Source organism: Scylla paramamosain, chromosome 38 (assembly GCF_035594125.1).
Source record: "Scylla paramamosain isolate STU-SP2022 chromosome 38, ASM3559412v1, whole genome shotgun sequence".
Taxonomy (NCBI): Eukaryota; Metazoa; Arthropoda; class Malacostraca; order Decapoda; family Portunidae; genus Scylla; species Scylla paramamosain.
The window spans coordinates 12,915,997-12,931,633 of NC_087188.1; the positions used below are offsets into that span (position 1 = coordinate 12,915,997).

At 41.6% G+C, this 15,637-nt stretch overlaps 1 protein-coding gene across 2 annotated transcripts in view; it reads right to left on the reverse strand.

The window, feature by feature from the left end:
• Positions 1 to 14,296, reverse strand: part of LOC135091798 (F-box/WD repeat-containing protein 7-like) — a 29,565-nt gene extending 15,269 nt beyond the window's left edge. The window contains exons 1-13 of one of the 2 annotated variants that reach the window (XR_010262649.1): positions 14,166 to 14,296; positions 13,295 to 13,444; positions 12,983 to 13,150; positions 12,514 to 12,736; positions 11,964 to 12,139; positions 11,499 to 11,637; positions 10,794 to 10,940; positions 10,390 to 10,515; positions 9,703 to 9,792; positions 9,200 to 9,367; positions 8,670 to 8,856; positions 8,038 to 8,105; positions 7,488 to 7,577 (exon numbers count right to left, since the gene is read on the reverse strand). Coding sequence is in view for 1 of the 2 variants with exons in the window: in XM_063989769.1 (XP_063845839.1) it covers positions 7,434 to 7,577; positions 8,038 to 8,105; positions 8,670 to 8,856; positions 9,200 to 9,367; positions 9,703 to 9,792; positions 10,390 to 10,515; positions 10,794 to 10,940; positions 11,499 to 11,637; positions 11,964 to 12,139; positions 12,514 to 12,736; positions 12,983 to 13,150; positions 13,295 to 13,317 (1,659 nt within the window). In the remaining variant the exon portion in view is untranslated. Of the gene's footprint in view, positions 1 to 59; positions 7,578 to 8,037; positions 8,106 to 8,669; positions 8,857 to 9,199; positions 9,368 to 9,702; positions 9,793 to 10,389; positions 10,516 to 10,793; positions 10,941 to 11,498; positions 11,638 to 11,963; positions 12,140 to 12,513; positions 12,737 to 12,982; positions 13,151 to 13,294; positions 13,445 to 14,165 lie in introns of those variants that run through there. The other variant, XM_063989769.1, reaches the window with a different exon arrangement.
• Between the last annotated feature and the right edge of the window lie 1,341 nt (positions 14,297 to 15,637).

Sequence of the window (15,637 nt, forward strand, 5' to 3'; positions counted from 1 at the left end):
CCATTGCCTCTTGTACACAAAGAAAACTACAAAATACCAAAGGATATGAAACACAGACATGTACACTACGAGTATTTATTGTTTTAATGAAACAAAAAAGGAAAAAAAAAGGTACTACATCTACTGGACAGCTAACCTTCTCCTCTTCTAGCACCAGCTACAAATTAATAGTCTAACACTGGAGTGGCGGCAACAAGCGCCAACACTCAAACACTGTCGTCAGCACGGCCAGCTGATGGGTTCTGGTGCCACCCTGGAGGTTACCAACGGATGAAAGGAAATGGGATCTTGACTCATTCACTCTTAGAAAACAAAACTAAAAGAACCTTTGACACAATAAGGACTGTTTCCTCAATTCACTCAGAAAACACACCATGGACTAAGGAAAAATGGGATCCTGACTTATTTTCTCCTAGAAAACAACACTAAAGAAATCTTGAACACTAATAGGCTATTTCTTCGACTCACTCACTCCTGAAAGTTACCAACAGACCAAAGAAAAATGGAATCTTGACTCATTCGCTCATAAAAAACAAGACTAAGGAACCTTGAACACTAAAAAATCTATTTCCTTGACTCATTCACTCACAAATGGTGGAACTCAAGAGCCAAGAACACAAAGACTTATTTCTCATTTCATTCACTTGTAAAAAACAGCAACTAAACTAAAGAACCTTGAACACAAAGGGATATTGCCTTGATTTATTCACACACACAACAGCAACAAAAGGGCAACTGAAGGCCCTAGAACACAAACGGGGCCACTTCCTTGACAAACATACTGGTGATGAGTTTAAGCTAGCCCCTAAAGGCACCTTCCTCGCAGCAGGAGTGACAACCAGTGAATGCCAGGCAAGTATCAGATGACACCAGTGCCACCTCATGCCCACAAGACTCCCTACACACACACACACACACACACACTTGAAACATACACATACTTGCACAAAGATGAAGGTTTCTCACATTCATTTATCACTTGTAAATTCAAATTGCATAGATACATTCAGTAAGGCTTGCGGTATTCAAGCACAGCGGCTGACGACCCAGAGCAGTATCCGGAAACAAACGTAGCATACTAAGAAACTTGATTACACTTCCTCACAACAACATACAAGCCAATTCCGAGAAGCGTACCTCTGCTTTTGGCTCTGCGTCAATACTCAAGAGTGGAATGATGCTTAATTGTTCTTTCATTTCATTTCAGTACTGTCTGTGGGCTGTCACCTTCTAGACCCCTCCAAGTCACAAGGCCTGGCTAAGCAAACTTCAAAGCATTATAGACCATTGCAAACATATCGCCTCCCCCACACGGATAAACACTTAATACCCACACTTACATTCCGACCACCACACTTACTATATTATATTCCCCATGATAGAAATCCCCACATCAACTTGCACCACGGAAGTTAAATACTCTATTTGTAACGTCTAAAATTCCATATCATTTCAACATTAGCAAGCGGATTGGACAAAATTTATTAAAAGTGGCATCACAGACCACAGATTTAACTTGGAATGTAGATAAATTCACTGGACTAAGCAACACTTATTTAATATCATAATCTCAGCCTGTCACAAGAAAACAATTCCATATATTTGAGCAAGCAAGTTATATTTTTCCACTGATGCAAACGCTCACACATACAGACACACAGATAAAAAACCTTTCCACCCTGATAAATAGAAGCGTTAATACTCCACACACATATAAATACAGTCACTCCTTAATGAAACAAGACATCGAACAAGTACCTCACGTACACAGCAGGCATTCATATCCGGATTCTTGCATTAACGACGTCCCAAGTCGATACAAAAGTTGGTTGCATAGTCGCGTTTTGATCTTCCTTCCTTCTTGTTGGTGGCTTTTGGAGAGAAGTCTTGAGAAGTTAAAGTATCGTCACTCTCATAAACGAACTGGCAAACTCTTCACTTTTGGTAGTTTCTGGATTTTTACGTAGACCTCCTCTTCATCACTGGGCAGACAAGTTGGTATGTTTGTTTTCATCCTGTTCAAGTTGTGAGTGGTCTGAAATTTGCCTCAACCTATCAGTTTTTCTAGTGGTATAAAATCAGTCTAAACTTTTCAGTTTTTCCAGGGTACAAGTGGCCAAAAATTTACTTCAGCTTTCCTACTTTTCTACTTTTTACTTAAATTTCCCAAAAGTATGAAAAAAATTACAGGTAGTTTGTTTACAAAGATGACGATATTAAAAAGGTACAGTTATGATTGTTTGGCAAGTAACTCACTCATTTTCACTGTATTTCCCCAGTCTTACATCCCTTAATCTGCTTACAATCTCAAAAAGAACTTATTAATTCTTAGCAAAGTATAGGATGAAGGAAAACAATCAAATTATCTATCTTTAGCAAATCAGAGGAATTAAGACTGAGTAAAAATGCTAAAGTCAAAAGAGAGAACATTACTTAACCAACGACCATAACTGCAGTAATAAGTCTTAATCTATAATATCAATGAGTTAAATATCACGTGAAGAAACGTAACTGTCGGCAAATTCCTCAGCACTGAAGCGACATGTACATCAGGAGGGACTGGTTGGATATACTGTACTCTATGTAACATGAACACCGCTAACATATCTACGAGTCTTCAGGACAGAGTTAGTCGTGTCAAAAGGCGGAAACCAACGGTAACGACGCAGTGAACTAAAACGTATTAGAAGCTCATTAGCGCGTAGGCGAAATACAATGTTACGGCTAAAACTTGTACTACCTTAACACTGGCGACCACATTTTAGTAAACATTAATTAAAAGTAAAAATTAATAATAAATTTTCTCCTCTCACTTCCCCTTCTTAGAATTTTCCGAGTCTCAAGCCCTCTAATCTCTTACATTCTCCTTATAAAACATAAAAACTGATATATTTTCACCACATCAGAGGACTTAAGAATACAGGAAAGCACTAAACACACTGGAATACACATTAGTTACCCTTCCATTAATTGTAACTTTACCAGGGCAATAAAAAAATATAAAACACGGGAAACTCAACTACAGAGATATTTGTACGAGTAACTCAACATTGCTGACTGCGGAAAACTAATGGTGCACAGCCTGTCACCTCACACAGGACACCCAGCGAGTCAGAACCTGGGACACTCATCAATTCATTCACTTGGTGCTAAAAACAAATAGTGCTAAGTTCACATTCCGCTACATTCCAGCACAAAATTCAGAACCTCATATTTCTTGCACTGAGGAAACAACAGCGAAATGTAATCAATGAATCTGTGAGATCTGGCAATGAGGTCACTAGCGAATGGCTGGGTAATACAAGATGTGTGACCCTTTACTTCTCCTGCAGCCAAAAAAAAAACACACCAGGCAGGCAACTCAAGGCTGTCAATATACTTCCTCTTTATCCTTCAAGACCTCCCCTACATACCAAACACTCCACTAGGCAAACACCTACAGTACACCTCTTTGCCATGCCCTTCAGAACCTCACCTATATACAGTATCACTCATTTCATGCCTGGACTCTGAACCAAGTCTTAATTCCCTCACTGCTTCTAATATTCATGTCACTGTAAACTAGCTTGCTTGGCCACACAGAGAAATAGAGAGAATGAGAGTGAAGATATTGTGACAAGTTGGAGATAGTGCTGAAGGGAACTTTCCTTAGCCTATGTTCTCTTCACTATCTATCATCAGAGCATATTTTTTTGTCTTTTCTAAGCTACAGGACTAAAAGACTGTAGTACAAAAGTGCCTGAAAAAACTGTATAGAAAGGTATGGATACTTTTTGTAGGGAAAGTCTATGTGAGTGCAACAAACAATGCAGTGATATGCCTTGACTTGCTGGTGTGGGACGCTGGGCCTTCAGTGCCCTATACAGCTCATTTATGCACACACAACCTGGCAAGAGATCATGAGACACAAACACACACTCACGTACCACCATCCACCCACACACACACACACACACACACACAGTAAAACCTCCTCTGAACAGACCAATCAAGCAGAAAGGCACACCATTGGAAGAGAGCAACACCCCTTCTCTGAGCAACTGCACCATCACTAAGAATGTTTTCCCAGCTATACACAGAAACACCATTTCTGAGACATACATCACCATGAATATTTTCCTTGATGTACACCAAAAGAGCAACACCACTTCTCTCAGCAACTGTACATCACCAAGAATAAACACACACACACACAAAGACACCTACTCAGGCACTTCAGTCAATGAGGTGTGTGCACTCACAAAACACACCGACATTCACCCGACCACTCTGTCATGCTCATCTCAAGCCTTCACAGTCCCAGCTCACACGTCTGTTGAAATGAGGTTTTACTGTGTATAGAGAACTTTGTAGCACACAAAGCCACAAGCCCACACTGAAATGACCCCTTCCCACATTTATTTCCTAGAATGCTTACTAGTGACAACAGAAGCTTCATTATCCTTTCCTTCCTCCATCACTGCTGGTCTCTCATATTCACTCACCTCACTTGTACATCCACACAGTCACCTTATTTTCTCCCTATCCCCAAAACCTATCACCATCATCACTCACTCTTAAACTATTCCTTCACCTTAGCTGGACATCAAAATCTTACTATTCATGCTTTCATTACTCTCATCATCCATTCTACTCTCACCACAGGTACCTCTATCTATTCCTAGACCCCTAACTTCAATCTCAGGTCCTGGTTTTACTTCAATACGTCAATGTTACTCAAGGTGCAAACTAACGTTTCTGAACTGCACCTTGAAAAACCAGACCTGATTTAGATTTGGCCACTATTCCCCTTGAATTAGTCACCTTGTGCATCTGATTTATGTGGAATGCTCCAGGCCTTCCCACAGTTGTGCAAAATGAATCTGTCATAACAACCTGTGATGAAATAAAGCAAAGGTAATGGGATGGAGATAGGGGTTGTAAAACTGGTCTCAAAGTGAAGGCTGAGGGATAGAAAGGAACATACAAAGGAATCCTAAACAACAGAGATGGAGAAAGAAGTTGTACAAATTATCTAGACAGGATACTTGACAGAGACTTCACAGAACACTGTCTCTGAGTAACACAGTTGGTTGTCTTTACTCTTCCTCAAAATACTGAAACTTAACATGAACATTTGAATTGCATGATGGACTGATCTGTTCCCCTCAGCCAGAATGAGACTGAAGAACAACTGTGCTTTACTCATTGTTGTAACATGAGTGCTGACACACAAGGTAAGCATCTTTGAACGACTTCCCCAATTGCAATAAAAGTTTAATGTAATCCTGCACCACCCCTTTAACAGATTAAAAAAATATATATATGTAACACTTCCTAAACATCCTTAGTTGCTACAAACACAAAGCAACTCTCAAGTACATATGATACGACATGAACCAGTAACGGCAAAACTCCTGCAATACTGAGCCTGATTTAGTCCATGTCAACATTACCACATTCGCCAATCAAGAATGTGTGTACCAAACTGCTTATCACTTATGTCCGAGCTTGTGTCGCCTTGCAGTGGCTCCACCTCACCCTCCACCAGTAGTGTTTAGACACATAACACCATCCAGTATTTACATCAGCTGCACAACACCTTCATATATAAAAAAAAAAAACATCGAAAATTCTCATGTTTCTCTCCAATTTTGTTTTCCAATTCACTGCAGACACTTTTTCATGGCAAACAGCACACTCATTCACCAAGTTGTGGGATGAAACACTAGTCATGGTGACTTTCTCTCATCACCTCCAATGCTCCACACCAGCAATATGCATCAAAATAATGGAGATGAATGCCCAATTTCAAACCCAACTTCACTAATAACTCACATATTCAGATGACAAAAAGGAAGTAAATATTTATGTCTTAGCATCTACTTTGAATGGCATCAAATATAATACTCATCAAAGAAATTCTCTCTCTCTCTCTCTCTCTCTCTCTCTCTCTCTCTCTCTCTCTCTCTCTCTCTCTCTCTCTCTCTCTCTCTCTCTCTCTTCTACAAGCACACACGCACAGCTTCCACATCAAAGTTGCTGGTGCCACATACTCCCCCCAACAGCTGCAGAATCACAGCAGGATCAAGCAGCATCTCTAACACCAAACAAATACCTGGGATACATTTCCGAGAGCCATGACAAGTGATCAAAACAAGGTGCAACAGACACACGGACGTACTCCCCACATAAAAGACAATACTCAGGTGACAGCAACCATGCAAAGTACACTTGCCGAAACACCAATAAACATCCTCAGAATTAACGAATCAGGCTGCAGGGTGTGCCGACGGCGATATCACAAAAGTGAGTCATTACCCCAACTTATTCTGCACAAAATAAACATAATTTCTACTCCTTATTGTCCACTGTTTATGTTATGTACAACCAGGTCCTGTGCTTGTGAAAATATTGTGATAAAGAGTATAAGGTTTGTAAGTCTTGCCGAGCCTATAAGGTTGTGGATTCAGTATAAATTGGAGTAATCTGTGGTGCATATCCAGGTTCCCATAACACAGTCAGTACTCAGTGGAGGGTAAACAGACTTATAAAGGTCTGCCGTGTCATTAACACTAGTCTATGTCTCAGAGATCTCACTGATCAATGCCCATAAGTATTTCATTGTGAATGAAAATAAGTCTTTGTACCACTGTGATTAAGTCAACATAAAATAGTAATAGTTCCAGTGGTGCTATTTACAGTACTATGAATTCACTACACCTCTACAATGGGAGTGCTTAATATACTGAACTTCTGTCTTTTGCACTAATGGAGAAATGCTACACTTCTATTACCTCTACAGCAAGAAACCAAGTAATTATTGTCAAAAGATTCAGGAAACCCGGAAACTCTTGGTACAAAACACCCTCTTCACTTCTATTCCTATAACTGGAAATGTCAATATTCTCAGAGGAAGACAGTGAGATCCTATATATGAAAAAATTTTGGAGAATACAATGAACACTATAAACACTTTCTCACTATATTGATTCCCCTTACTTTTAACAAATATTTTCAAGCACACTGTAAGTATAAAATCAGTACTTTCACGCTACTTTGAGCCACCGAGGGAACACAAAGATGCACTGTGGGTGTTGGTCAAGGTGCTCCTTCAGCAAACAGTCCACCGGATGCACCCAGGGAGACATCCTCAGGTTACAATGAACACCGAACACACTCACAACTTTAAACAAGACAATATTCAAACAAAACATGTCTCTGGGAACAAAAATGCCCTTTGCTGCAGAAACAAAAGAGAGCAAGTGCATCTGGGAACTGGATATGCATTTCTCCCCTACCACAGGAGGAACACTGAACTCTGGAAACCTTCCACACTAACACCTGGAAAAGGCTGAGTGTACCTATTTCTTTGCAGGCCCTGATAACCTTCCCTCAGGCAGGCCAGGGAGGGGGGAACACCCTTAGAAGGTAACGGAAGGGAGGATGGAGGGTTAGCAGACACTGAAGTCCCACAGCTTAACAGTCTTGTCATAGGAGCCACTCACTATGACATGGTCGTTGAAGGCGAGGCAGGTGACCCCATCGGTGTGGTTCCTCAGGGTCACTAGGCGGCGGCAGGTGTCTCTGTCCCATACCTGCAACATTGGGTCACGTGTCAAACAGTGGTAGGTGATCAGAAGAGTGACAGTCACCTGTAGGTCTGAAGACTTCTTGCAGCTTCCTTTACTTTCTTAGTGTTCTTATTAGACTCAGTGATGAAACTGTTGCCAAGTTGATAGGAAGCTTTTAGATAAGAAAAATTTATGAATAGGGACAATAGATGGGTACGCATATTTTACAGAGGAACTGCCATGTGTAGGCTTCCCTTGTTTTCTCATGCTCTTAATAGACACAGTAATCAGATTGTTAGTGCTGGGATGATAAGGAGCTTTGAAAGATTATAAACTTGTTGGTTACTGGCTTCTGTTATGCTGAGTGAATTGAGAAGATAGATATAAATGTAAAGGTATTAGACTATGCATATTATGTAAGGTAAGAAATCTGTTTCATTTCGAGGACATCATCACTGTGAACCAACACTCACACACTTCTCACCTTTATGGTCTTGTCATCAGAAGCACTCACAATGCGCCTGGAGTCCGCAGCCAGGCACCGTATCACACCTGAAGCGAAGGTGACACGTAGTAATAAAAGCAAGCTCGTCATCTCATAAAACAGCAAAAATGACTTACCACATTCAGCTAAGCAATTAACAAAGATTTCCATGGTAAAGGTAAAACAAAGCAATGTCTATCTGTACACCAGGCTGGCAATCACCATGATAACCAAAACAAGGCACCACACACACACACACACACCATTCAGCCCTGTCAGCCACCAGTAGAATGAGAGAGTCTTGTGGACCGGCATATGACACAGAAGGATGTACATATATTAAATGGTAAGGCAATACACAAGTAATCAGCAATATATGATGTAGGTAGCATGTGATTACGTGTGTGTAAAGTTGGATATGAATAAATCTTCTCTTTTATGTTAAGTTTTACAGATATGCAGGACTGATAATGCTTTAATCTTTTAAGCTGATATTTTCTCTTATTAGACTAGCACAAGAAAAATTCTCATTATTATTATCATTATTATTATTATTATTATTGATCTCATTAATAAAAGTGATCTTCATAGTGTTAATGCCTAAAGTCTTCTTCCTGGTGTCAGTGCCTCACCTGTGTGGCCCTCACTGGACATCCAATCCAGCACACCCACACACTGGCCCGTCACAAGGCTCCACAGTCGTATGGTGCAGTCGAGAGAGCCCGAGATTATGGTGGTCTGGTCAAAGGTGAGGGTGGTCACCCCGTCCTCGTGTCCCACCAGCGTCTTCTGGCATCGACCTGACTCTAGTTGCCACACCTGGGGAATTACAGCTCTCAGTAAGTACTGTTGGATGTATGTGTAGTGAATGCATGAGAAACAAGGTAAATGATGAAAAAATGAGGAATGAAGAGGAAAGAGAGGTGTTGCATTATACAAGAAACGAAAAATAATGAAAACAAGAGTAAAGGAGAGGAAAGTGAGATGCTGCATGTGCACAAGAAAGAAAGTGAAGGTAAATAATGAAAATACAAGCAAAGGAAGAAAGTCAAGGTGTGTAACCTCAGTACACCTCATACGGTAAGTGTATCAGCGCCCCAAACTTTCCTTACCTTTCCACTACCACCACATCCATGCATTCTGAAGCCCACAACCTCCTCACCTTGATGGTCTTATCAGCCGCCCCAGAGATAATCTTGTCATTGTCAAAGGCCACTGTCAACACAGGCTCCTGGTGGCCGGCCAGCGTGCGCAGACACTCCCCTGAGGACAGCGCCCAGACTTTCACCAGGTGGTCATAGCTGCCGCTTACCACTCGCTCCCCTACCACCTGCAGAACATAGAAACGGGAAAATAAGAGAAGCTGCAAAAAGTCATCAGGTCTACAAGTGGCATTTCTCATATGAAAAGTACCTATTTAAACTTATCATCTATGCTCATAAACTTGTCTTATCTTTTCTTCACATGCAAGAGCATTTCCTTGATGCTTCAAACACAGACATGACAAGAGAAACCTTAAGATAAACCTCTGAAGACCTCCTGGAATCCACAACCTTCAGATACACAACCCAGCATTTATTAAAGACACAACCTTCAGATACACGACCCAGTATTTATAAGACAGGCAAGACAAAAGGGAAGGAAAGAATTGAACAAACGACTCACCTGGAGGCACCGTACAGTGGATGAATGACCAATCATAGTGACCTTACAGTTGATGGATGACCACTGGCTCGTCTCCTCCACATCCCACACCTGCAATAAGGGCAAGAGTCAGTCATCCACTCATCCACCACTCCTGGTCCACTCAGGATTGCTTCTTTACATCATACTGTCAGGAAGTGAAGTACCTTATTGTATCCACTCCTATAATAGGTTTTGTGTTTAAAGTCTGATCTGCTGATGATCTGATAAAGCTTGACAATTGAGAGAGAGAGAGAGAGAGAGAGAGAGAGAGAGAGAGAGAGAGAGAGAGAGAGAGAGAGAGAGAGAGAGAGAGAGAGAGAGAGAGAGAGAGAGAGAGAGAGAGAGAGAGAGAGAGAGAAACATAAGAAAAGACACCACACATTTTGGCTTATAAAAAGGACATCAACTGCATTTAGAAGAGGAGAGAAGAGGAGAGAAACACAAACATTCAAATAGATGGTCATAAAACAGCCACCTTTGACCTGGAAAATCGATTACTGTCATTTAAAACCGCATTAAGCATGATCTAAACTTCGCAATCCATGTCAATAAAAATCAAGAACCAAAAGCAACCAAGAACATATTACTCTAACCCTCAATTACACCAGCACTTAAAAAAGACCACCACCAACACCACCACAGCCAGCACGAAGACCCCCAACGCACCTTAATAGTAGCGTCCGCTGAGCCACTGACCAGCCTGTTCCCAGAGAGGTGGAGGCAGCGTACCATGTTGGAGTGGCCCACAAGCGTTTGCACCGACCACTTCGAGTTGGTCCTCATGTTCCACACCTGCAGGAGAAAGTGGAGTGGTAATATATAGTGTTGTAACTCAGAAAATGATTAGGAAAGTTTAGATGTCCTCCACAGGTTTAGATGTCCTCCACAGATGTCAAAAGTGTGTCATTTATATGTTAATAATGCCAAATATATCCTCTACATATGCTAATAAAGGCAAGAATAAGACAGGACACTACATATATACTAACAATGGCAAAAAAAAACTATCTATGCTAACAACAGCAAGAATAAGACAACACACAACAAACACTCCAGCAAGCAAGTCCCACCTTGATAGTGTTGTCATGGGAGCCAGACACAATGCGGTGGTCATCAAACTGTACGCAGGAGACGCCCTCTGTGTGCCCCTCAAAGGTCCTCACATGGCAGTGGGCGCCCAGCCAGTTGCGGTGCAGACGGTAGCGCTCCACAAACACCTGCAAGAATATCACCTTTAGCTTCCCTTGGTCTCTAGTGATGTGATGCACCTAACCTAACCAGTTAACACTCCTGGCACTAGTGTTTTGCTCTGGATTAGTGAACGTTTGTGGCTATTTCATCCTTTACATCATGAGATATGTTCCAGCATGTACACCTTTAGCTTCTCTTGGTCTCTAATGATGTGAGGCACCTAACCTACCTTAACCAGTCATCACTCCAGGCTCATGTTTTGTTTTGGATACTGCACATTGGTAGCAATTTTATCTTCTATGTCAAAATTCAAATCAAATATATTCCAGCACATCCACCTTTAGTCTCCCTCAGGATAACAGTCCACACTCTCTTGCCTCCAATGTTATTTTGTTCTGGATTACTATTCACTGGTGGCTAATCTACCCTTTACATCATAATTTAAATATATCCCAGCATATCCACCTTCAGCCTCCCTCGGCCCCTGGGGTGATGTGCGGCATAACCAGTCCACACTCTGTTGTCTTAATAACTAACATGTACAGTGGGAATATAAAACAGCCATGCATTCCGGTACCACTCACCTGCTTCCAGTCCACAGAGCCGTCCTGACGCGTGCACTGGCTCAGCTGCTTCTGGTTGGACGAGGGGGAGAGCTGCCACTTCCTCTGCTGGGACAAGTGCCGCCACAAGCAGTTGTGGGATGCCAGACTGTGCCACTTCCTGGGGAGAAGCAGGATTTTAGTCAAGGGTATGAGTAGTGTGTACAGTAAACATCACACCTACCTCAGCTTTGTTTTTACATCATTCTCTCAACATGGTAAGACTGATGAGTAAAATCTCATATCATTCTCTCAACATAACCAGTCTATTTCTTATCATCAGATTCTGCAAGAGGAAACCATCTGCTTGTATTGTCAAAACTGGATCTCCTTCTGCCATTTCTCTAGAGTGAGGGAATGGTGCCAAGTCTGAGTCTCCACTAGTTGTTTCTGTCCCTTGGATGACTCCTGTCAACCTCTTACAGTCATGGCTGCATCCAGGCTTACCTGCACACCTGAGAGGCCCGGGCCAGGGAGACAGGGTCGAGGTAGGAAAATATGGTGAGCCCCAGGGCAGGGGGAAACCAGCCAATGGTGTCCTCACAGTTTGGAGGGCAGCCATGATGCAGCCGGCCACCGATGGCCACAGACAGCAGGTGCAGCTGGATGGGACCAATGTGCTCCTGAAGATGCAGTGATACAAAGTGAGCAACACAGAACAATTTAGTACCAAGACATGAAGTTAGGTTTCTGTGCCCACATAAATAACTTATCTTTCTTAAATGCTACAAACTGTACATGCTTGATTGTGTCTGCCTAGAGGTGGTTCACCAGACTGCACAGCATCCAGTCAGGACAATACTGAGGAGCCATCAGTATAACAACATGAAGAACTATGCTTCCTACACTAGTCATGCATACATTACTCTGTAGTCCTCTATAACCAATGACACCTTTCCAGTAACTAATCTTAGCACAAAGCTTCAATGCTCTTATGACTGTACTACATCTGAAACAAAAGAAAATTCCATAATAAAAAGACAAATCCTTTACTAACCAGGAGCTCTGCCAGCACCATGTTCTTCTGCTCATCGCTGAACCTGTTGAACCACTGCCTCATTGACATGAACTGCTGCTTGAACTCCGAGGGCTTCACAATGGGGGTGGTGAGTGCCGAGTAGTCCTGCGGCAGCGCCCGGCACGCCCCAATGATCTGAGCCTTGTAGCGATGCGGCAGACTGTAAGACTTGCGGGGCTGCTCACTCCAGCAGACCGGTGCACTGTGGGGTGAACAACACTGCCATCAACTCATCCTCACTTCAATACAAATCTGTGTACATCATACAGACTGTCACAAAATACAAGGACTGCCTCACTGCCTTATTCTGCACATCTGAACAATGAAGCGCCCATCAAAGCGACATCAATCATCAAAATAACAATGAAGTGCACATCAAAGCTACATCAATCATCAAATTAACAGTCTGTTATCATCCCACAATTCAAGACCCCAGGGAGAGTTTCACCTGGCATTGTTCCTGTTGATGGCAGTCTCCTTGTTGAGGTTCTTGTCGTAGGTGCCATTGACAATTGCCTCATTCACCGTCTCAGGCATCGGGGAGACCCGGGACAGGTCTGACACAGACCTGCTGCGAGCATGACTCCCACTTCTGGTGACATGCTGACTGCCTGGGCTGCAACAAGTAATAACAATAAGAACAACAAGAACAAGGACAAGAAGAAAGAAGAAAATGAAATGATAATATCTATCTATCTACATACCAGGAAGAAGAAGGAGGCGAGTCACTCTTACTTAAGTGAAATCACTCGGGACTTGCCTGATGTCTGGTGAGAGGTCCATGAAGGCATTCCCACTAAGGCAGAGGGCAGGATGGACAGGCAGTGGTGGCGGTGGTGGTGATGATGGTTGTGGTGGTGGCGGTGGTGGTGGTGGTGGTACTCCTCTCTCCAACACCCATCATCAAATCCTGAGGAGAAGTACAGTGCATTTCAGGTCTCGATAACCAATAAATCAGTTTTGGAAAGCACAGCACTGGGGTAATAATGAAAAAAAATAGCGTTTTCATCCGAGGACTAGATTAAGTTAGGTTAGATTAGATCAGGTTAGGTTCATTTAGGTTTTGATTAATTCAGCACATTAATTTCACCAGTGATCTTTTCATCAACTAGACCACAATTTGAAAAAAGCATCACATCTTGTCCAGAGATAAAACAGTGTCTCAGAATTGTTAAGTTAAGGTTATTTCCACAATCCCAAAATACAGCACCACTGAGAGAGAGAGAGAGAGAGAGAGAGAGAGAGAGAGAGAGAGAGAGAGAGAGAGAGAGAGAGAGAGAGAATCTTACCCTAAAAAAAGCACAATATTTGCATAATACCCGTTCAACCGTATCAACACAAGAGAAACACACACTCGACACTCACACATCCACACACTACTAAGGGTAGCACACCACTGAGGACTAGAAAAGGTCACCGGTTCACGAGAGACGAGCGAGGTACAAAACAACACACACAGATAAAACCATTACAAACCTCCGGGGCTCCTTCCTTTCACACCTTCCGCTATTTCATCACTTCTCCGACGCCACGGGTTGACATTCACCACTACTTTACACCCGGGAGAGGTTAATGGGCTAATGGGTGTGTGTTATGGGGTTGGGTAAGAATGGGTAAGGACGGTATCTTACCATTTCAGAAGGCTGAGTCTTGTTGGGTGAAGTGTCATTGCTCCGTTCCTTTCCGTGACGTCATGAGCAGCGTTGCCAGATTGTTTTAGCCATATTATCGTACTACACAGGTTGAAATTATTGTACTTCTGGTAAAATTGTCGTACATATGTAATTATTCCAAATATTATGCAAAACTGCCACTTTCCAAATAAAGAATTTAGGTTATATATATATATATATATATATATATATATATATATATATATATATATATATATATATATATATATATATATATATATATATAGAGAGAGAGAGAGAGAGAGAGAGAGAGAGAGAGAGAGAGAGAGAGAGAGAGAGAGAGAGAGAGAGAGAGAGAGAGAGAGAGAGAGAGTGTGTGTGTGCGCACACCCCCTAAACACCTCCAGACACATTCCAACACCCCCTAAACACACCAAATACACTGAAAGCACTGTCACGGAAGACAAATACTACAAAGACAGACAGGGCAGCAGGAAAAATTAACCTAAATATTGTTTTCTTAGCATTTTCCTGTTTTATCACCTCCTCCCTTCCTCTTCCTCCTCTATTTCTCTTATTTTCTTACTCATTCTACTCTTATCTACACGTCTGAGTTTAGAAACACGTGGAAACACCAGGAAAACACTGCAAAGTACGATAAATATTACCGAGGAGACAGCGGAGCCGATCAAGGTCCCGGGTCCATGATGGCGGCAGTGACGTCACGGCCATTTTACGTACCGCAACGGATTTCATTTTGAAATTGACCCCTCGAAAAAATGGAGCTAGGCTTGAATGCCTTATATATTCTGACTTGACAAATACTTTAACTAATATTCACAATATTATAACAGCTCCAGCCTGAGTAGTATTTAAAAAATATCCAAATGAATTATGGAAAAAATTTTGAAATATTCGGCACCATTTAAATCATTGAAAAGTCCACAACATTTGAATTTTCAGGAACATAAAAAATTTTAAAAAATCTGAACTATCATCTTACACCATCAAGAGTTACCTGGAACAAGAAGTAAACAAATAAAACCGAAATTGTGTAAAAAACAAGTGTTGGAACCTAAACACGATTAAAAACCACTGAAAAGTCCACCCATTTTGACTCAACAACAAGATAAAACACTTTAAAGCATACGAACTATTTTTTCAAGCAATGAAAAGTTAGTTACAAGCTGAAATAGAGAGACAATAACACAAAAAGTGTTGTAATCACAACTTTTAACAGGACCATAAACCATTTTTAAAGTCCACTTATTTCTCTCAACAGGAACGAAAAAACACTTTAAAAATCATAAGCGATTTTTAGAAACACAAAAGACGTAATTAGAGCGTGAAATAAAAAAACAAGTTTGTCAAAATACTGCCAAAAAAACATCCCACATTTTCGTAAAGCAACACAAAATTGAAAACAACTCAACACAAGCAACGAAAACACTTCTAAAGCAAATAATTAT